Source organism: Chenopodium album, chromosome 23 (genome assembly GCF_948465745.1).
Source record: "Chenopodium album chromosome 23, dcCheAlbu1.1, whole genome shotgun sequence".
In the NCBI taxonomy this organism is placed as follows: Eukaryota; Viridiplantae; Streptophyta; class Magnoliopsida; order Caryophyllales; family Amaranthaceae; genus Chenopodium; species Chenopodium album.
In genome coordinates this window covers 22,584,696-22,606,951 of record NC_137856.1, presented here as the reverse complement: position 1 = coordinate 22,606,951, position 22,256 = coordinate 22,584,696, and the positions used below count along the sequence as shown (strand labels likewise).

Sequence of the window (22,256 nt, the reverse complement as noted above, 5' to 3'; positions counted from 1 at the left end):
ATCAAACCAACCTAAAACCATCCAAAAATTAAATAAAAAAATCAAAAACAAAAATAAAAACATTAAAACGTACCTTTAAAGTAAAAAAGCTTCGAAATTCCCTCACACTTGGGTTGATAGTCAAATTCGACTATGAAAACGCTAGATCTAGCATTTTCATGGTCGAATTTGACCTTGAAAACCATCAAGAACGTGTTTTCAAGGACGTGACAAGGGAGGATGTTGTTGTTGATGTTTGAGGGGAAAGAAGAGGAGGGTGACGAGAGAGAAGGAGAGAAGGAGATGAGAGACGCACGAGAGGAGAGAGAAGGTGGAGAGGAGATGTGAGAGAAAGAGACAGGAGAGAGGAGGAGATCGCTGAGGGAGAGGGGAGAGTGAAGGAGAGAGGCTGAGGGAGAGGAAAATTTTAGGGTTAGGGGTTTATAAAGGGGGGCGTTGTTTTTTTTTTTAACTAAGCCACCGGTTTGAACCGGTGGGATTAATATTTTCCCCACCGGTTCGGTCTAAACCGGTGGCAATACTAATCCTTCAACATCCCGCCCATTTTCCCCTTAATTTTTGCCACCGGTTTTCGAAAATCGGTGGCCATTGAACGGTGTCTTTTTGCTTTTTTCTACTAGTGATTACGCTTATGTACTCAGCTTTGCTGATTGTGTGTGTGTTGCTTGTGTCTGGCTATGTCTTTATCTTGGCCCTACGATGATCCATTTTAATGGAGAGTAGTGGGGGCAAGTAGAGATACACTTTTCAGGTATTGAAGCATGTTCATGACGGGGCATGAGTGAAGAGAGAATCATGCTAGCTTCCATTAGGATATGATGTGTTTTATGCATTGAATATTTTATGATGTTTATTTTGTGGACTAACGCAAAAGTTTGGTTGATTCGGTTTTGAATAAGGGCCTTAAATAGTTCCAAGTTGTAGTGGATTTTATTTGACTTTGGTTTCGTTGATTTTCAACTTTACTTTCGTTGGTTTGGATTTTGAATTGTGTTATTTAAATAGTTTTGGTTTTTAAGTCTTCCGTTGTGTATCTTTGATAGTTGCCTTAGCCGTTTTCACGGTGGCGGTAATGTCTTAGATATTCCTAAACATATTTTCAAAGAGTAAAGTGTGTATTTAAAGGAAAGGAATTTCTAGGGTGTTACAGAGGGTATGGTGGTTTAGACGGAACGTGGATGGCCGACGGCTGGGATGGTTCAGGAGTGGCGGCCCGACGAGATTGGGGGAGGGGGAAGGGGGATGGGCTGGTGTTTTGGGTTTTATTTTGAAAAAAAAACTTTTCATTTATTTAATTTTAACTTTTTTATATAAAAAATTTCTAGACCAATAGAATGGCAACACGTGTAATTTAAAAAAAATAAAATTAATTTAACCTGCTTATCAGGTCCCCGGTCATCCAGGACTATTAGCGGCAAAATGACCTCATAGTTAGGATTATTATAAAATAAACCTTAGTTTGGATTATTAGAAGTAAATCGCTCATAGTTGGGATTATTAAAGTGTATTTTTCCTATTTAAAAAGCTCGTAACCCTAATTATATTAGGTATTATGTGCAATTTTTATTTAATCCCTAGAATTTCACTTCTTTTTCTTCAATTAGTTGCTTTTCCTTCTTGTGTATTTTCATCATCAAAATCGAATCATTTTGCTAGTCATGATAGCCCATTATGCATATAATCCCTCATCATCATCACCTTGATCTTGATTTGTATTCTTTTTGATAATCATATGTTAATTATCATTAGAGCTGGCAAAAACTGACACGATACGATAACACGACACGAACCGGACACGAAAAAAGCGGGTTAGTGTTGAGGGTTTTCGACCCGTTTAATTAAACGGGTCAACACGACACGACACGACTAATTAAACGGGTCAGGTAAGTGTTGAAAGTTCTAACACGAAAGTAACACGACTCAACCCGCCTAGGGTCGTGTTCAGGTTAACCCGTTTACCCGCTTAAGAAATAAGATCTATAAAAAGATTTAAATCCTTAAATTTTACTGTGGCCCAAAAAATTACAATGGCCCAAAAAAATTGAAAAACCTAATTTAACATAACATTAGCCGTCATATATAAGGCTTTTACTAGCAATTTCACTCTTTATCTCACTGACCTCACTTCTCTAGTTCTATATGATTATCCTTCCTTACTATTCTTCCTTTCCTTTCTTTTTTTTTTTTTTTTTTTGAGGGAACTTCCTTTCCTTTCAATTATTCATTATTATTATTGGATTGTTCTAATTACTTTTGGGTATTTTACTCAAATACTCGGTTGAGTCTTCATTTATTTAAGGTCCGATTTTTAGTTTATAATTTTCGACTTTTTTTATTTATTAATTTTAGTTTAATTTTTCCAGATCTGTTCATCTTTTACTACTTTATTTCCTTGATCTTGTCTTAGTCAGATGGAATATGTGCCTTAGTCAACTAAAAATTAATGGGGATGGGGAAATTTTGGTGAGGCAGAGAATGAAATTTTGAAGGAGACGAAGTTTAAAGCAACAAAGGAAAGAAACTTGGGCATGAAAGTTTTTGGGCTGAATTGGTTTTAACTACTAAACAGGTCGGGTCATGTTTCTTTACACGAACACGACCCGTTTAACTAAACGGGTTATACATGTTAAATTCGTGTTACCCGTTTATTAAACGGGTCGTGTTCGTGTTCAACATTCCTGACCCGTTTATTAAATGGGTCGTTGTAGGCGTCGTTTGAAGTGCGCCTACGTTAAACATGGTGTGAATATGCTTGGCACGAAAAGAAAAAATAAAAATAAGAGGTTGCACACTAAAAAGACACCTAAATTGGACAGGCTGTAGTATATCGGTTATAACTTTATATCTGTGACTTTGATTGGGCCGAAACCAACGACAAATAAAAGATAAAACTCGGGGCTACAGATTCATAGGTGGCACGACACGTAACTCTTTCTAGAACTCTGGCTATGACCAAAACAAGTTGACTCTTATGCAGGATACGGGAATAAAAATCCGGGTTGACTCAAGATAAATTAAAAAAAATCCTATGACTCGACTCTAATAAAAAAAAAAAAGGTTTGACAAGAGAAAAAAAAGAGAAGAAAAAATAAAATAAAAATATGAACACATAAGCACATTGTCACGAATGATGTAATGAAGTTCGCAACCTAAAGTCAAGATCTATGTTCCACTATGGTCAAGCTTATTTGGGTGTCAAAGGGTACCATGGTTAAGAGTTTGGACGCGTTAGCAAGGCAGCCTCCCTTGAGGGTGTATGCCAACGGGCAGCTCCGCGAGTTCGTGATGGAATCGAACTCGACTCCATGGTTTGGGTGGATTTAAAAACTCGGATGAACCCTTATTGCCATGAGCGTTTTTGGGTTGATAGAGCTTAAATCCCCCGGGCTAGCCACGTACGTAGAACACGTACTATTGTGGAAAAATAGGTAACCTAATATGCATATGTGACAATGCCAATTAAATTGCAGGAACACAATTCAAGAATCTTTCAAGTCTCATCCACTCATCTCAATTAAATATCGATCACTCAAATCGATAAATAACCAAGAATCCTCCCCAGTGGAGTCGCCAAATTGTAGGCGTCGATCGAAGTGCGCCTACGTTAAAGCATAGTGGTGAATATGCTTGACACTCATAGGAAGTGGGAATTGTCATTACGATAAGGGACAACGATTAGGAACAAATAAAGTAGGGAGCCGCCAACAAGTTTTTAAGGAACTTGTAAACCGTTCACGGATCATAAAAGACAACCACGATTAAGGGACAACGATAGGCAACAACGATTGACCCGTGAAGGTTACACCTCATTCATAATCCATGAGATTACTAACTCCATATGGTTCGGAACCACGAAAGGAGGATCGGGGATGATGGTACGAAGTGAGTCATGGAGTCACATTCGCCCGTATTGGCCTCTACTCGATTCTTATATTGAAAAGTATTCCTGTGATCTCAAAGGCATACAAACAAATATTCAATTTGCTCCAAACTATTATTATGCTAAATTGGTTGAATATTAATGCAGCATATAATTCTAATATATTGTGATCACTTGATTAAACAACAAGATTAAAAAGAAACCTAAACAGGTTGTCCAAATTATCTTATTAGGCGTGATTTTCAATTACATATTCCCTTTAAACATGCAATATGGTGATCATAAAATAATAGAACAAACATTAATATTGGAAGCAATTCAACAATAATATCGTTAATCAAATCAAATAATAATAAACCCTAATCATGATAATAGCAACAAGAAATAATAATGAGAGTAATTAAGTGATTAATTACTCACTTTCCGCGATTTCTTGAAATTGCTACATCATGAATAAACTGTTAGTAACTTCAATTAAAACAAATCAAATTGAAATTAAACTAAATAAAAAGTAGAGTTGATTTGGTCCAAACCCTCAGTTAATTCTACCTTTCCCGCCTTGGTTTAAGTATAGAACTTCGGGTATTGTATGGACTTTTAGAGTGCTTAAGGGATGTATTATAAGAGAATAGGGTGGCTAGAATTTAGGCTAGAGCAAGAGAATGATTTTTGGTGTAGGGAGAGAGAATAATTTTTGGTGTAGAAGAGAGGAAGAGAGGAAGAGAAGATGATTTGGTGATCAAGCTTGTTGATGATTGAAAAAGGGGAGATATGACCTCGGAAAAAAGAGAGGTCGAATCAAGAAAAGATAAGAATTCGAATCGGATAAAACTCTTGCGATAGACAGCAGTTTTTGCGGTTTTTGTTTTTATCATATCTTTTGATCCAGAAATCGGAATAAGATGAATAAGATATCGTTGGAAAGCCCTTGAAGTCTACTTTCTAACCCAATTAAAATCAGATTAAAATATTATGTAGAATAAAATATATATAGCCGAAATAGTGGGACGGTGTCAGTTTTGGATAGAGTTTCGTATTTCTTTTATATCTTTTTCGTTATAGCTCGGAATTAATATTATAATATATCATTGGAAAGATAATTTCAAGAGCTATCCAACCATCTAAGAATCAGATAAAAACAGTGAGGAACGGAAATAATATCTGTCAATCTTTGAACGTCTTTCAATTCGAATAGAATTACTAGAGGAGTTTTATTTTATTTCAAACTCTTTAATCTTATCTTTTCAAAAAGAATAATTAAGATCTTTTAGAAGCTTATAGAAGCTTCCAATTAATCCTAATTGGATTAGGAGTGGGATTAAATCCTTTGGACCCTCCACATGATCATTGGGTCGTAGGTAAGGTGGGCTTAGGTTCGGTTTGGACTCAGTTTAATATTTTAGCCATAACTTATTCGTTATAACTCGGATTTGGGCTTATAATATATCGTTGGAAAGCTCTTTTCAAGCCCCATCCAACCATTTAACAATTGGAGCCAGATTATGGACCAAAATAAACTGGTCTAAACGTTTTTTTTATAAAGGACACGAAATGAATGATTTTGGGTTAAAGACACAAAATGAGGAAAATAAGTTATGGTTTGGGAAAATGGGCTAGGAATTGGGTTGTTTTAAGAAATGTATATGAACCTGGATTTAAGCACTCTAAAGATTACATACTCAACCCGACCAATAATGGCGGTGAAAAGTTGTTCATCATCGGGTTTGGTTTTGAGGAGACATTTTTAGGTGTCTACAGTCGTGTCAGTGTTAGGGGGTCTCCAACCCGTTTATATATGACCCGAACACGAACACGACACGACACGACCCGTTTGCCAGGTCTAATTATCACATATACTCATGTAACTCACCTAACACACCAACCAACCATATTTTGTGGTAACCTTATGTTGTGAGCTCTGACCTATCTCTTGCTTCTTTCACGCATTATCAATATATAGTACCATTATTGGTGATAAGGTAATCACACGATCTGCCACTTTGGAGTTGTTTGTATAATTGTTTTATATAATTATTCTATGATTTGTTATTCATACGTATGATTCATGTATATAATTATTTTATTTGATCAAATTTAATTGTCTTGTTACTATTGTTGTATATGATTGATTGTTTTATTTTGATAGGGTTTTTAATGTTGTTGCTCTAGGGAGTGTTATTGTTGAGGTTTTAGAGAGACTGATGTAATATTGGGTTGAGAACTGATTATATTTGGGTATTAGAATTATTTCCCTATAAGGGTGAGATGTTTTATGAATCGAATTGTCATATTTTTGGGGATCATGTGCCATTATTGAGATATGGCTTATTAGTTTGTGAATGAGTATTTGATCGAAGTATGAGATCAAAAGATTGTGAATTATTATTTTGTTCTTGGTTTGAGGCTCGGCTTTATAAACTTTAGTTCTTGGCATTGGTAAAAAGATGATAATCATGGGTTAAGAATGAGATACAATCTTTATATTATTGATTTTTCTATGGTCCCCTTCTGTGGGATTTGGCCCGTATGTGGTCTAGTTCAAGGTGTTTTCTGGTTATAAAGAGTATTCAAGTTTTTATACTTGTTGGTTTGTTATTTGAATTACTCATGTCCAAGGCTAGGTATAAAACAAGGTGGCCACTTATGGGATAGATGAGTTAATTATGTAACAGATCGTATTATTATTCGAGGTTGAATTGATAAAGGATATTTTCCGAGTACAGAGTTATTTTTGTCTTGAGGCGTATGTTTGTAATGTAGTTTCGAACTACATTGTTTAAGTGAGCTATTTATATTAATTATTCTATTATTCTTTGTTGCCTGATATGTGGTGATTACTCAGCTTTTTGCTGACGTGTGTGTTATTTTGTTGTGTTATTTATGTTTGCGGCCATGTCTTTTTCTTATGGTGGCCCTGCGACGATCTATTTTGGAAATTGTCCTTAACGGTGAGCAGTCAAGATTTTCAAATTTAAGCAGGTTGAGTAGGTGATTGTAGCGAAAGGAGCTCAAGTGTTTCAATTAGTATGCTATAACGAGTTTGTAAAGTTGTATTAATAGCTCACCTAATTTATTGAGTTGTAATTATTGGGTTTGTAACCCTTAACACTTGACAGGTTGTCAAGTGTGGTCGTAATACCTCTGGTTTAGGTATATACTTCCACAATTTTATTCAAAGGTTATTTATTTTTTCCTCTAATTCTTGTTTATTACAAGTATTAGTTAGAAAATCGGGGGTGTTACACAGTCCCCTAGCCCCGACAACCTCCCCCTTCCCAGCCCCACCCACAAAACTACCCAAAAACCCAATCAAAATATTCCCATGAACTCCATCTTTCTCTATTTCCGCCACCACTTCATGGTAATTTCCAACCCAATCAGAAACACGATGCAACAATCGAGAGAATGTGAAGCAATCAATTGTAAGAGAAGGTGACGTGGCAGAAATTGGGGAAATGGGAGGGACAAAAATGGAAGAATTTGAGAGAAAGATGAGGGGAATGTTTTAGGGATTTGAGAATTAAGGAGGCTTCAGAAGGAGTCAGGGTTAGGGTATGAAGGTAATTGGAGAGACCAGAAAAAGGGTCGAAAACTCGGGATTTGAGGATTTGGGTGATTTCGCGCGGTCACAACGAGGAAGAGAGAAGCCGCAGGCATCGGAAGGGAGAAAAGGTGAGTGGATTCGACGGAGAATGTGCGGCCGTCGATGATTGTCGGGAGAGTTCATGGGAAAAGGTTGGTTTTCCAGTGGGGGAAGGGGAGAGGGGCAGGTGTGGTTTGGGTTCCGGTGGGAAGGGGTAGGGCTAGGTGGTTTTTCTGATTATTTAAAAAAAAAATTAAAATATTTTTTTGAACCAATAAACATCCAACACATGGCAAATGATTTATTTTGAATTTTTTTAACCTTTTCTTCGACAATCGAGATTGAATAAAGAAACATAAGTGAAAGTTAAAATTATTGCAGACTAATCAATTGTTGGGATTATTCAACATAAATCGGATAACATTTAAATTATTAAATTATATTTTCCTTATTCTTTAAAAAAAATAACTAAAAAAGTTTATTTTATTTTAAAAAATAGGAAAAATTGTAGATATCAATCTCAACTTTGCCATATTTTCTTTTAATAATCCTAACTTCGGATTATTCTGAAATAATCCGAACATTGTGGGTTGTTTACTTTCTTCAATCCCAAATGTCGGTTACCGGTTGAATGAATTTTTTTTTTTTTTTTGGAAAGTGACACGTGTCACAAGTTAATTGGTTAAAAAGATAACTAAAAATAATTATCTATAACTAATTATTTTTTTTCAAAAAAAACAGGGGTAAAAGACTAGGCTACTCACAGCCATATCAATGTCGTTGCCCCCATGGTCAGTTTTATTTTTATTTATTTTTTTTTTAAAAAAAAACAGGGGGTACGAGACTGAGCTACTCACATCCATATCACTGCCGTTGCCACCGTGGCCAGGCTGAAGGCTAGCCGACCGACCCAACCAGACAGCAAGGCCAGTCACGCCAGAAGGCCAGCGCTGGTCGATGCATTTAGGCAGCAAGCCCAATCACGCTAGTTAGAAGGCCAGCGTTGGCTGATGCGTCTAGGGAGCAAGTTCAATAACCATAGTCAGCGTCGGCTCACAATTCTCTCACGCTCTAGCAACCACCACCACCACCACCACTCGAAACTCCCTTAATACACCTCCTTCACTCCTGAAAAACCCCAAACACTCCTCCCCATCATTGAAAAACCCTAGCCGCTTGGGTTTCGCTGTTGGGGGGGGGGGGAGGAGCGATTCGGGGCTTATAGGAGTTAGGGAAAGGTTTTTGTGGTGGTTGCGCGGGGGGATAGGAGGGGGTTTGGGGAAAACGACGACGTTAGGGTGGGGAGGCGTGGAGGGCCAGTGAGGGAAGAACGGCGGGCTGGGCAGTGGGGGTGGGGGGTAGGTTGCGCTAGTAGGAGAGAGGAGGTGGTTGGTGTTTTTCTGTTTTTTATTTTTTTTTATTTTTTTTGTTTTGTTTTTATTTTACTATTTTTTTAAAAAAAATTTCAGACCAAACAGGACTTGACACGTGTCAAGTGACCTAACATAATATGTTATTGACTTTTGTTAACCGATTTGGGATTGAAAAAAAAGTAAAAAACCCCAAAAACTCGAATAATTCCATAAATGAAAAAACGAGAAGTTAAGGGTTCGTTTGGCATCACTATGGTTTTCTGTTTTTTGGTTTTTTGTTTTTAAAATCATATGATATATGTCACATAATGAATTAAAAATTAATCAAAGTTATTAAAACCATGATAAAAATGAAAACTAACAATAGAAAAGTGAAAACACCTTTTTCTTGTTTCCTGTTTTTGGTTTTTTGTTTTATAAAAAAAAACTGGAAACTGAAAACAAAAAACAATGCCAAACAAGCCCTAAAATTATTATTTGTAATTTTTCTTAAAAAATAATTAATACTCCCTCAGTCCCTTACAAAATATTCCCTCCGTCCCATAATTACAGGTAAATATACTATTTTGGGTGTCCCAAAATGTTCCTCCTATTACTAAAAATAACACCCAATCATTACTTACTTTTTTACCTTGTTCATACAGATTACACACATACCTAAAAAATCATTATTTACTTTTTCACTTTTTCATACTCCCTCCGTCCCTAAATTACATTCCTCCTTTCTATTTTTGGTATTCCAATATTACATTTCTCCTTTCTATTTTTGGTAAGTTTTTTTTAGTAAATCAACTCTCTTTTTCTGTTTTATTTTTAATGCTTTCTCACTCATCCTTACCTAATCTCACTCATAATCCTTGTGCCAAATTACAATGAATATGATTGGTTAAAAAATTTCAATTATGAGCATGTGATTAGTCCTTTTTTTTTTTGCAAAGGATTGATCACATGTCATAGTAATAACTACTCTATATTTGTACTTCCCATTGCATAATCTAATTATTGTTATTTGTCTTATTCTTCCCTCCTTAATTCCCGTGTGAATTTCCAAAGAGGAATGTAATTTAGGGACGGAGGGAGTACAAAATACACACATACCTAAAAAATCATTACCTACTTTTTAACTTTTCCATACAATATTCTCTACTTTTTATCAACATTCTTCATTTTTTAGCTTTTCCATACAATATTCCTCCACTTTTTCCATCCTCCTTAAAAACCGTACTTTTTAGAGTTACTTGCCTGTAATTATGGGACGGAGGGAGTAGAAACTTTAACACTTTAATTGATTGTATGACTAGTATGAGTACCGATATCAAGTGTGAAAGCCTTGACTTTCCTTTATCCATTGCTGTAACTTCATTTTTTTTTTTTTTTAAGAAAATAAAAATCAAATTTTAAACAATGCCCAAACAGCATCGTCTCTCACCTTCTAGGGTTTCGAAAGAGCAGCAGCGGTCACAACAACTGCCCTGCTCTCTCACTTCTTCCTTCTTCCAACCTTCAAACCATGCTTCAATGGCGGCAGCTTGATCTCTTCCTCTAACCTCCTATTTTCTCTCTCCTCCCTTTAACAATGCAAGACCAAACCCCCCCTGAATCCGAAGCTCAAACTCCCCAAACCCCAGACTCCGATCAAATTCCACCTTCTCCGACTAATTCCGGCGCAGAATCCGATGAATTTGACTCTATTATCGATGTTTCCGACAAGAATTTAGATCTTCCTCTCTCTCTCCTCGACGGCGATGGTGGGAATTCGGCCGAAGGGTTGTATGTGTATCGTAATGTGTTCAATTTGATACCCAAATCGTTGGGGAATTTTGGGGGAAGCTTGAAGAAGCTTAAATTTTTTGCTAATGAGGTTAATTTGTTTCCGCAAGAGGTTAGGGATTTGGTGGAGCTTCAATGTTTGCAAGTTAAGGTATCCCCAATTAGTCTTATGGGTTTGCCTCTTAGCAAATTGAAGTCTTTGAAGGAACTCGAGCTTTCGAAAACGCCACCGAAGCGGTCCGGGTTCCCCATCATGGCTGAGATTTCTGCCCTTAAGTGTTTAACCAAGCTCTCAGTTTGCCATTTTTCTATCAGGTTGGTGGTTAAATACATTTTTTGCTTCTTTGTGTTTTTGATCAATTACTTTAATTTTTTGATGTTATGAATTACAAGTAATTAGTTGTTCTGGATTACACTTATGTTTTTGGTACAGTTTAATATATGTGGTCAACTAGTCACTGATTATGAGAGAAGAATTTGTGGTTGTGAAAAGTTGTTTTTTTTATGTGCCTGTTCAAATATCTGTTGTTAGTATGTTGATGAAATGGATTTAATGGAATTAGAGACCAAAGAGAGAATAATACATGTTTTTCACGGTTGAATGATGTGAAAGATGCTAGCTTTGTTTTGATGATATGCTGGTTATTCAATTGCATTGTGCAATCTGCAATTTGCAAACAAAAGACATAGAAAATTAACAAATGTTGTGATCTCTTTTATGTGTTATTCTTACAGAGTAGTTGATAGTGTAAGCAGAAGTGGACCAGGATAATCCGTCTTCATGTCTAGAAACACTTACACAAATTATAGAAGAATACATAATTTAACTTATAGGCACATGGAAATCTAGGGAAAAATAAACTTAAAAGATAATCGCATACATTGTGGCACGGATTAGAGACATCAGAATAGGACAAACTTGCAGAGGATGATAATGAGAATGCTGATAATGTGGACAACGTAGGAAGTAAATATGAGCATGTAGGAAAGTGACCATATAGTGTAAGATGGAATGAAAGATCTTGGGGTTTGGGAGTAGGAAAAAATGATGCGGTTGCTTTTATATGGAGATAGGGACAATTTTTTTTATTTTTTTATTAATTGTATTTTAGTTTTTGGGGCCTAAATTAAAGTTTGGAGTTTTTTTAATATCATTGTTTAAATGTTAAGTTACTCAACTAATTTCCATTCGGCATTACACTGGACATTGTTCCATCCCCATTAATGGATTCTCCCCCACATTAATGTGTCATTAGACTTTTCCTATAAGAAACTAAAAAAGTCAATTTTAATATTTGAACTTCTCAAGAACACATCAATGTAGGACAACAACTGCATACCCTATGATCTGCTTATCATCCTTAAAAATTCCCTCCCAAAACCTTTTTAGATTTCTTAAGCTCATCGCATCTCATCTCCACCACCATAAATCACTTTCTCTCTCTACCGCAGGACCACAACTGCTCCTATTCACTCCTTATAGTCCTTAATTGCACTAACAAATGCCGGCCTCCATACTCACTACCTTTAACCACTATTGCTCCAAATCTATGAACCTTAACCTCCATATGTGTTGAAGTGCTAGCTTCAATGACCAATTGAACATGATCTCCACCACCACAAATCACTTTCTTTCTTTTTTTAATTTTTAATTTTTTTAATTTTTAAATTTATTTATTAAATTTATCTCTAGTCATGATTTATTTGTAAGAAGTGATGGATTTGTGTTTGGGTGATTAAAGGGTCAATAGAGACGGAGGAGTTGGATGTTGATGTGAAATTTGCTCATTATCACGTCAAATTTGTTTGAAGAGTGGGGTTTTGAGGAGAGAGAATTTGGGTTTTGTGGTAGTGGTGATGTGTTATGATGACTCTTGCGGTGGGCGAAGAAAGAGAGGAGGGTAGAGGATCCGATGGTAGGTCAGTGGGTCCAGTGGTAGGTGGAGGGAGGTGGGGAACTTGGGGTTTAATGGTGGAAAGAGAAAGTGATGAGAGTTTGTCGATGGTGAAAAAGCTGAGTTTTGAGGGGAGAGAGGGAGGTAGGGAGTGGAATGGGTGAATGACCTTATAACAGTAGTTAAAGTTAAATTTTATGGGATTATTTTACCAATTTCATCATTGATGTCATTTTATGTAAATAAATAAAATACAATAAAGAGCTACCAATGATATTCCGAAAAATCATCAGCATTCATATCATTGCCTGTCCCCGCATGCTGTATTCATTTTGCATAATCACTCTAATCATATCTAAATATTACTTATTCTTCTGTACTTCTCCAAAAGAGGTATTAGTACTGTGTAAATGGAAGTTGTTTAGTCTATCAATCTTGTCAATTCTTTCTTTAATGTTACCATTCTGAGTTAATTTTCTTATCTCCTTTCTTAAATTTATCAAGGTAAATGCTGCAACTTCTCTTTAAATCGCAGTCTGCTGATAAACTGTAGAGAAAAGTAGACAAAAAAGTTAATAGAATAAAGGATTAAAGGAGGTTGGGGTGGAGAGGATATTACAAAGGAGGTGCTACTTGTTGTTCATTGAATTTTTTATTGTCTCATGATGAACGAAAGGTGTTATCAGTTTATCACTGTTGTGATAATTGTGTCTAGAGTATTTCTGGCGATACTATTGGGTAAAGTATCTCTGGCCATCACTGTTATCTTGTGCATGTGAAAATTGAAATAGTCATTCAGATTTAATTTTTACTAAGCTTTATAAATTCCTGTTCTACACCTTCAAATATATTAACTTTCATTTTAATTATTCATGAAAATTCTGTTTTACGGATATTCCTTTATGCTCATACTGCAGATACCTTCCTCCTGAAATTAGCTGCCTGGTTAATCTGGAGTATTTGGATCTGTCATTCAATAAGATGAGGAGTTTACCACAGGAAATAAGCTCATTAAAGGCCCTCATATCACTCAAGGTTGCTAATAATAAGTTAATTGAGCTACCAGCTGGATTGTCCACTCTACAAAAACTGCAGAATTTAGATTTATCCAGAAATAGGTTGACATCTCTTGGACTGCTTGAACTTAGCTCTATGCAAAACCTTCAGAAGCTGAATCTTCAGGTACCCAGGAACACCTAGCTTTTATTTATTATTTATATGCTTTTATTTATTATTATTTTTCTAATAAACTTCTGATCATATTTGGTTATTGATATTTCTTGCTGATTATTGATGGTTATAAAAAGTGGAGAGCTTGATGTTTAGAATTGCTATTTGACGACAAAATAATACTCACGATGACATTGTAAATTACCATCCTACCCCTACTTTGAATTGTTATTACTTCTTATCCTTACTCATGGCTTGACCACCTTCAACCCCCAAAATAGTCCACCACCCACCATCACCTCAACTGCGACTACCATCACCACAGTCACCACCACTACCACCGTACATTTTCGGGTGTAAGAACGGGCGACGGTGGAATGCGTATACTTGGAGGATTTGGGCGGGGAGGGAAGATTTGCCAGAGGTTAATGCAAATAGTTGCTGGAAAACACTTACGGGCTAGGTCTTTAATAATGTCGTTGTGAGTGTTTCTTTGTCATCAAATAGTAACACCCTTAACATTTAAATACACTCTTATGTAATTTGGCTTTCCTGCAACTTAATAACTTTACGTATTTTGATCTGCCACCTACATTATATTCTGTTCCTATTATGTTCGACTTGTTGCCCTTTGGTTGAGATAGAGTTTTGTTTTCCTCAAACTGAAGGTTTTCCTAGGTAGCATGATTGGCAGTGTTATAAATAATGAAGGCATCAAAACCAATCATAATACATTAGACCAGGATAGGGGTTGTCCTTTCCATTTATTTTTTATATTTCCTGGGCCTTTTTGGGGGGGGGGGGGGGGGGTACAAAGTTGTGTGTTTTCATTAAACAAAATCTTGGATAGCAAGGAAGTAGGGTTGCCATTCCATCAACACATAGCTCTTGAAGATTTTTCTATGTCTAAATGTTTAAACCTAACATGCTTACTTCATATTTTTATTATTGTCTAAGTACAATAAGCTTCTCAGTTGCGAAATACCTGCATGGGTTTGCTGCAATATGGAGGGTAATGGAAGTGGCGTCTGCAGTGATGACTTTATCAATTCTACTGTTGAAATGGATGTTTTGGAAGCAACAATTGATGACAATGGAAGCATTTCTTGTGATGGTTAGCATGTTTTTTGTTTGTTATTTTGTGATTCTCGAGTGTTATTATTATTATTTTTTTAAAATTTCCAAATGTTCATTGAAGTTAATCATTTGTTGTAACGATCAGCAGACTATTGACCAATAGTGCTCTATATGGTGCAGCATCTTCTAATTCTACCTCATATCATCTACCTGGGTCTTCTTTGATTGATAGATGTTTTGGTAAACGGCGATTAGGTAAGCGGTGGAAGAGAAGGCAATATTTACAGCAACGTGCTCGCCAAGAGAGATTACATCATAGCAGAAAATGGAAAATTGAAGACCATGGTGATACTTTCACTATCAAATCGAGTGAAAAGTGCAGACGGTGCGAACAAGCGCCACTTGCATCTGACTCTATTTCTGAGTGTGCTACTGACATTACTTGTGTTGAGGACCAATGTAAGCAGTCAATATATGGGGAAAATGAGGGTGGTGCAGTATTTCTTGATACCATTGATGATAGTGTGAAATCAAAGAAGGAAATTGATTTGGATAACTGCAATGGTATTGAAGATAAGGCCAACAGTGAAGGAGAAAATGATACTTGTTGCTGTGATGCTCCATCAACTTGCATATGCAGTTTGGGTGATAACATTGATAAGGCTAAAGAAAGCAGTTCTTCCCCAGTCTCAAAAGCTTCCCACAAGTGTAAAAGGCAGTCAGATAAATATCTTGATAACCCAAAGCCCAGAAAGTCTCGGAGATCAACTGATGATCAGGCTGCTACTTCTCGCATATATAATTTCACATCTTTCTGTGGTGTTAAGGATCATCTACCAGATGGGTTTTATGATGCTGGACGTGATAGACCTTTTATGTCACTGAGGGATTATGAGCAAAATTTGGAGATCCATTCTCGTGAGGTTATTCTACTTGACAGGTGGTTACATTTTAAATAACTCTATACAAAATAATTTTTCGGCTGTCTTTACAGATGCTCAGATCATAATTCTTTTGAATTAATAAAATCTGTGATTGCCTACTCTTTGCTCAGGGAAAGGGATGAAGAACTGGATGGAATTTTGTTGTCAGCTCAAGCAATGGTTCTTCGGTTGAAGAAGTTGACTGGCTTGAGGCTGAGAAGAGACCTGACAGCCGATGATAATTTTCTGGTTGCTTCCTGGCTTGCTCTATTTGTCTCGGATCATTTTGGAGGTGGGGACAGGATTTATTCCCTTGATAGGGTTAGAAAAGATGTTTCTGGTTCAAACTATCAGAAGCCTTTTGTTTGTACTTGTGCTGTTGGGAATAGTGAGAATGGGATGGTGGCCTTGAAGAAGAATACTCATGCTGTGGAAGATGTTGTTTTACAAGATATCTGTGAGCAATCCCTTCAAACTATCAAAGCGAGACGCAATTCTGTAGTTGTGCCTTTAGGGGCTCTGCAACTTGGTGTATGTAGACATAGGGCAGTTCTTATGAAGGTAACTATTTCGTGGTTTCTGATTCATTTACTGTTATAATTTTGATTGCTGTTCAATCATGTATGAACTGTTTACTTCTTGCGCGTTCCAGTACTTGTGTGATCGAATGGAGCCCCCTGTCCCTTGTGAGCTAATTCGAGGTTACCTGGACTTTTCTCCACATGCCTGGAATGCAGTCCTTGTCCAGAAGGGTGGTTTATGGGTTCGCATGATAGTTGATGCTTGTCGTCCACATGATATACGGGATGAGATGGATCCAGAGTACTTGTGCAGGTTTTTTGAATTATTTAATGGCCTTGTGTCTTATTATGTTTTTGTTCTATAACTTGTAGCCGCATCATGTCTAAGCTTGTTCAGCGGAACTGTTTTCATATCATTTCTCATGCTGTCATGAAATATTATTCTTGCAGGTACATTCCGCTTACTCGGATTATTTACCCAAAACTTGCTCCTAGCGATCCTGTTTCGACTGGTTTTCCTCCGATCTCTGAATGTGAAGAAATTGAAAAAGTGGCTTCTAGCTCTCTCATTTTATGCAAAGTGGGATCAGTTGAAGCTGCAGCAAAGGTTTGGTTCCTAGACATGAATGTTTATTGATTTTATGTATTGTTTTACTCAGCCTATTTATTGGGAACAATTTCTATGCTATTGGGTCTTTGGAACTTTGGAAGAATGTGACTCTATATATGTGATTTAGCTCTGAATGTTTCCATTTCCTACTCTGATTATCTGGAGGCTAAAGTTATATTACTTGGTCTCGGGTACTAGTGTGTGTGTGTGTGTGTGTGTGTGTGCGCGCGCGTGCGTGTGTGTGATTGATGCCCAAGTTTCACTGTTAGCTGTTTTATGAATATAATGTGCCTTTGGTCCAGATTTAAAAACAAGTGTTCATATCCTGGAGTATCAAATAATTGACTTGGATACTTGAGAAGAAATGACGAGTTTGAGCCAAGAACAGCTAGCTCATTAATGGTAAAAGAAGCATAATTAACTACAATGGTTGTCACATCACAAGTGTCTTGTATGTGAATATTATTAGTTTGGTACTTTGGTAGGACAATTGGAAACTATTGACAACTTTAGTTGTGACTTCGGAGAATATGGAAAATAGGTGGTCCATGGTCGACCATTCATAAATTAATTTGTGGTTCTCGAACAAGTTCTTTTTATCTGTAAGTCAGTTATCATGTATATATATATATATATATATATATATATATATATATTTACCTATATATATATATATATATATATATATATATATATATATATATATTTACCTCTGTCTTGATTTTTTTATTAAAAAAAAAAATTATTCCACCTAGCTAACATTATTTGGATGATAAGTCAATGTTGCGTTTGTGAACTTTTTGCTCAAGCATAGATTATTTTAAGCTGGATGTGTGTTGATGTTCCCCAGTAGCTTTTAGTGAAAACTTTTAACTTATCATTGTCATAATAATCTTATGCATAGCCTAGTAAGTCGATACAAATTTTAGAGTAAAAAGCTAAAATTGGTTATCTTCAACATCACTACCCTCAGAACTCCTTACACACGCATAAGCACTAACAACCCTTTTCTGATATATATTTTTTTAATCTTTTATTATTCGTGTCCTTGAATTTTTTTTTGAAATTTGTTTTTAGTATTTTATATGTATTACAGTATTGGAGATTTGTCACCATTTTTATCCTTGGGGGTATTGTTAGTGTGGTCTTTAATGTACTCCTAGCTGATATAGTTATAACTTCAGGTCCGTACTTTAGAGGTATGCGCAACTGCCCTGGATGAAATCAGGAATTTTGAATTTACCTGTATTGGGGAAGTAAGAATTTTGAGTGCTCTAAAGAAGCACCCATGCATAGTTGAGATTTATGGGCATAAGATTTCTTCAGACTGGATACCTTCATCTTCATCTGATGAAAAGCCTGAGCGTCGTATGCTTCGTTCTGCGATTTTTATGGAATATGTTGGAGGGGGCTCTCTGAAGGTGAGACTCTTTTCTCCATTATAAGCATTTTTTGTCAGTTACGTTAATGAATCTATTATCTTATGTCATCAACTTAAACCTGTGTCATACTACAGAATTACATAGAGAAGCTGTTGAAAACTGGCAAGAAGCATGTACCTGCTCATCTTGCTTTGTGTATTGCTAGAGATGTTTCATGTGCACTGAAGGAGTTGCATTCCAAGCACATTATTCATCGTGACATCAAGAGCGAAAATATTCTAATTGATTTGGATGAGAAGAGAGCTGATGGAATGCCTGTTATCAAGCTATCTGATTTCGACAGAGCCGTTCCTCTTCGATCCTCCTTGCATACATGTTGTATTTCCCATGTAGGTATACCTCCACCTGATATTTGTGTTGGAACACCCCGCTGGATGGCTCCTGAGGTATTGCAGGCAATGCATGAACGTAAAACCTATGGCCTGGTAAGTGTCACTTCCAGATATTAATTTGTGCTCTGATCTGCATGTGACTGATCACTGTCTGCATAAATGTGAAATAATCATGCATGTGAATCAGTCTTTTAATTGTTCTTGCAAGTTTGATTTAGAAAGGATGTAATCCTGGTGGGGATTCTAACCAGCAGGATTTTGTTGGTTGGACCTGCATCGTAGTGAAAAGATCTGTCATGTAGTTTAGCTGGCTTGGCGTGTATGTTGATAAATTTTATATTGTGGGGATGATGTGCTTCCCATTCTCTCAAACCATAAAGGCCTCAAAACTTGTTAGTGTATGAAATATTTAACTGGGAGTAGCAGATAAATGTTGTCTGTATGTACGCTAAAGATGCAAGCCTTTCCTTTTCAGGGTTTAATCTATTAGGCTGTAAAGGCTTCTATATTTTGTGCTTCTCAAATAACTGGTTATTTTCATTAGTTGGTTAGTGAATGACATGATTATCAAACACCTAATCACATACTGGGAATGTATTGTGCATGTAGCAATATAATCTTTTTTTATTTGTCTGGTGTGATCTGTTTTTATTTGCAGTAAACATCGAACTAATTGTGTACATGTAAAATGCTTTGTATACATATATACTCCCTAACCTAGTTTCTATGTTGGACCATTCTTAATGTAGTACAATCTTATGCTTTGTGCTTTGATCACGGCCACATATAGCTTCGGATGTTTGCATGTGTTGGTGGGGTATGGACTATGGAGGCTTAGGTGCATTATTAGTTCATTGTAATAGATCATTGTACCTATTTTATATATTCACCATCCGTCCCCAATTAAAGTTCCCATTTCTCATTGAGTTTGGTCCACGTCTTCTTTTTTCGTGAAACTATTAATCGATAATACATTAATTTTCCATTCTTTCTCCATATAATAAAAGAGTATTAAAAAAAAAAACCTGTTATTTCATAAACCCCTCTACAAATTCTCTCCTAAATACTTGTGTCATTGTGTGGTTGTGCCCAATAGAAATGGGTGCTTTACTTGGGGAAGAGGGAGTAATTAAGAGATTACAATTGTACTCTCTTTGATGTTTCTTGTGCATTTTCAATAAATTAGCATACCTGGCTACAAGATCACTATTGCTCCAAGAAGAGCAAAGGTCACTTTCCATATAGGGTAGAGCGGCGTGTAAAACAATTGAATGGGGTCAAAGCAGATTTTATTTTTAAGAAAAAAAAATCAGTGAATTCATCAAACAAACATTTGTTGCAACTCTTCTTTTGAAGTGAAAAGAGTTCAGTAGAATGATACAAAGCTGGATAAGTAGCTAAATAATTTCTTCAGAAAACTGAATCGGACTTCTTTTTAGAGAAACAGAAGTCCATTACCAGAAAGGTACTTCAAGGGCAAGAGTCAGTCTTACAATTCCTTATCTTTTGTAGAAGGAACTCTTCTTTGCTTTTCCCTTATATCAAGACATTACCAAAAAATTTTACTCTTCTTAATGGAAGATTTTGTCTGAGAGACTCTTTGGTGTCCATTGAGTAAGGCTTGTCTTCTGAATTTGAAGTTTGATCCTGAATTCCTGATCCTGACAACCTTAATTAAGATTAGTTGCATCCGTTATTCTACGTTTTTGGTGTTTATATAAGTAATCTAGCCCATCCCCTCCCCTCTAAAACAAAAGGTAAAAAACCCCATAAATGAAGTGGTGTATGCCTACTTTTTCATGTTTTTTATTTTTTAAAATGCTCAATTTAGGCCTTTGGCTGACTCTTTCTGTTTGCAGGAAGTTGATATTTGGTCCTATGGATGCTTGCTCTTGGAATTGTTAACCTTGCAAATCCCATATTCAGGACTATCTGACTCAAACATTCATGATCTTTTACAAGTAAATCTCTCTCTCTCTCTCTCTCTCTCTCTCTCTCAGCCTCTGGTGTGACCCTTTTTGTTGTGTGTGTGTGTTTGCACTCTTGATTTTTGTAATGGGGTTAGAGGTTTTTATTATGTTGTTTTCTTGGACTGGGTTGTGGTATGTGGTTGCTGTAGGGCATGGCCACAGGCATATTGAGAATCCCCTTTTTTTTTTTTTTTTTTTTCCTGGTTTGTTAATAGGGAGACAGAAGGTTACAGTTTGTGACCTTGAGTGGGAGTAGCCCCAAAGAGAATATGAAGCCTTCTATATCTGCCAAACATCTAAGGTCTTTTTGAGTCATGACTACATTTGGCTTAAGCTGATTAGATTTCCTTTTGTGTGATAAAGGCTTAAGTCCTCTAATATCCTTGGCTAAGAATATATATACGGGCTGTACATTTGTTCAAGCTAGTGCACCCTAATATCCTTTGCTTAGACTATATATGTGGACTTTGTATACTATTCATGCTGCTAGAGATCCTATCTCCCTCTATTCTACACTTCCAATCCCACTCCCCTCAACTCCTACTGTTATTAATGTTACATGTTCTTTGAGCAGAATGGCAAGAGACCCCTACTGAATAGTGAAATTAAAAAGATGGGGTCGTTGGAGGAACATTCCGGATTAAATTCTTGTACAGAAATTGAGGGAGAAGACAGCGAATTGGAGGGTTTGAGATTCTTGGTAGATCTGTTCCATCAATGTACAAATGGGAATCCTGATGAGCGCCCAACAGCTGAAGATATTTATGATATGCTGCTCGCAAAGACTAGTTCTTTCACTGCTGCTACCAATTAGGTATTATAATGTACTTTTGTAATCTAGATTTATGTTCGGCATCACAAATTTTGTAGACATAGGATAAAGGGGGTTACGACGTAGTGTCCTGGATTAGGAAATCACGTCACTTCATGGATATCATTTCTCTAGAATTCTAGGCTGTTGTTTAATTCCATTTTTCTATTTATTGGAAGTTATCTTAAGCTGTAGTTCCCATTAATAACAATAAATATTATTGTAGTTGTATTTGTATTCGTGTAACAATAAGTGTTACTTCGTATTGTGTTGTATGTTGACAGTGAATTTTCATTATGTTTACACCAGTACTAGGTTGATAGTTTTCATTTTTGTTTCAGGCCTAATGTAATATACGCTGTATAAGCTGATTTGAGTTTCTATATGGATAAGTTGATTTGATTTTGAGTTTATATACGGCTAAGCTTATTTGAGTTTCTATGTCATATTTTTTCTTTTGGAAGTTCTACATTGTCTATGCCAATATCTTAATATTTGTTACAGTATTTATATTGATGGCCCATTAACAATTAGATATGATTTACAAATGAATGCTAGCAAACACATTTAATCCAGAAAGGATCCTTCTGTGAATGCAAAGTTGTCGATCTTGCCATCCTACTTCCAGTGAAGCAACCTGAAAGAGTAGCTTAAGTGACTGCAGATTATGTTGTGGAGCATATGGATTCATCTCAACGATGTGATCTTCAGGGATCATCATCCAAATTCCATCCGTATACTTGCTCTAATATATCGAGATCAAAGAACACTGCCAGAGTTCTGGAGAAGGAAATAAATCCAGACCCAAATGAAGATGGTTTTGATACATTGGAACACATGCCAAGTAGGAAATGAGCGTGTCTTCACGGTCTTGTATGTTGGTGCCTGGAAGAGGAGCA

At 36.3% G+C, this 22,256-nt stretch overlaps 1 protein-coding gene across 1 annotated transcript; it reads left to right on the top strand.

The window, feature by feature from the left end:
* The first annotated feature begins 10,233 nt into the window (after positions 1–10,233).
* On the top strand, positions 10,234–21,770 carry LOC145609335 (uncharacterized). The gene is made up of 11 exons (XM_081664840.1): positions 10,234–10,921; positions 13,419–13,683; positions 14,629–14,785; positions 14,929–15,688; positions 15,803–16,232; positions 16,324–16,505; positions 16,643–16,799; positions 17,987–18,223; positions 18,319–18,669; positions 20,436–20,537; positions 21,121–21,770. Exons 1-11 carry the CDS (start codon positions 10,413–10,415, stop codon positions 21,358–21,360), a joined length of 3,390 nt encoding a protein of 1,129 aa, XP_081520966.1. The 5' UTR covers positions 10,234–10,412; the 3' UTR covers positions 21,361–21,770.
* The last annotated feature ends 486 nt before the right edge of the window (positions 21,771–22,256 follow it).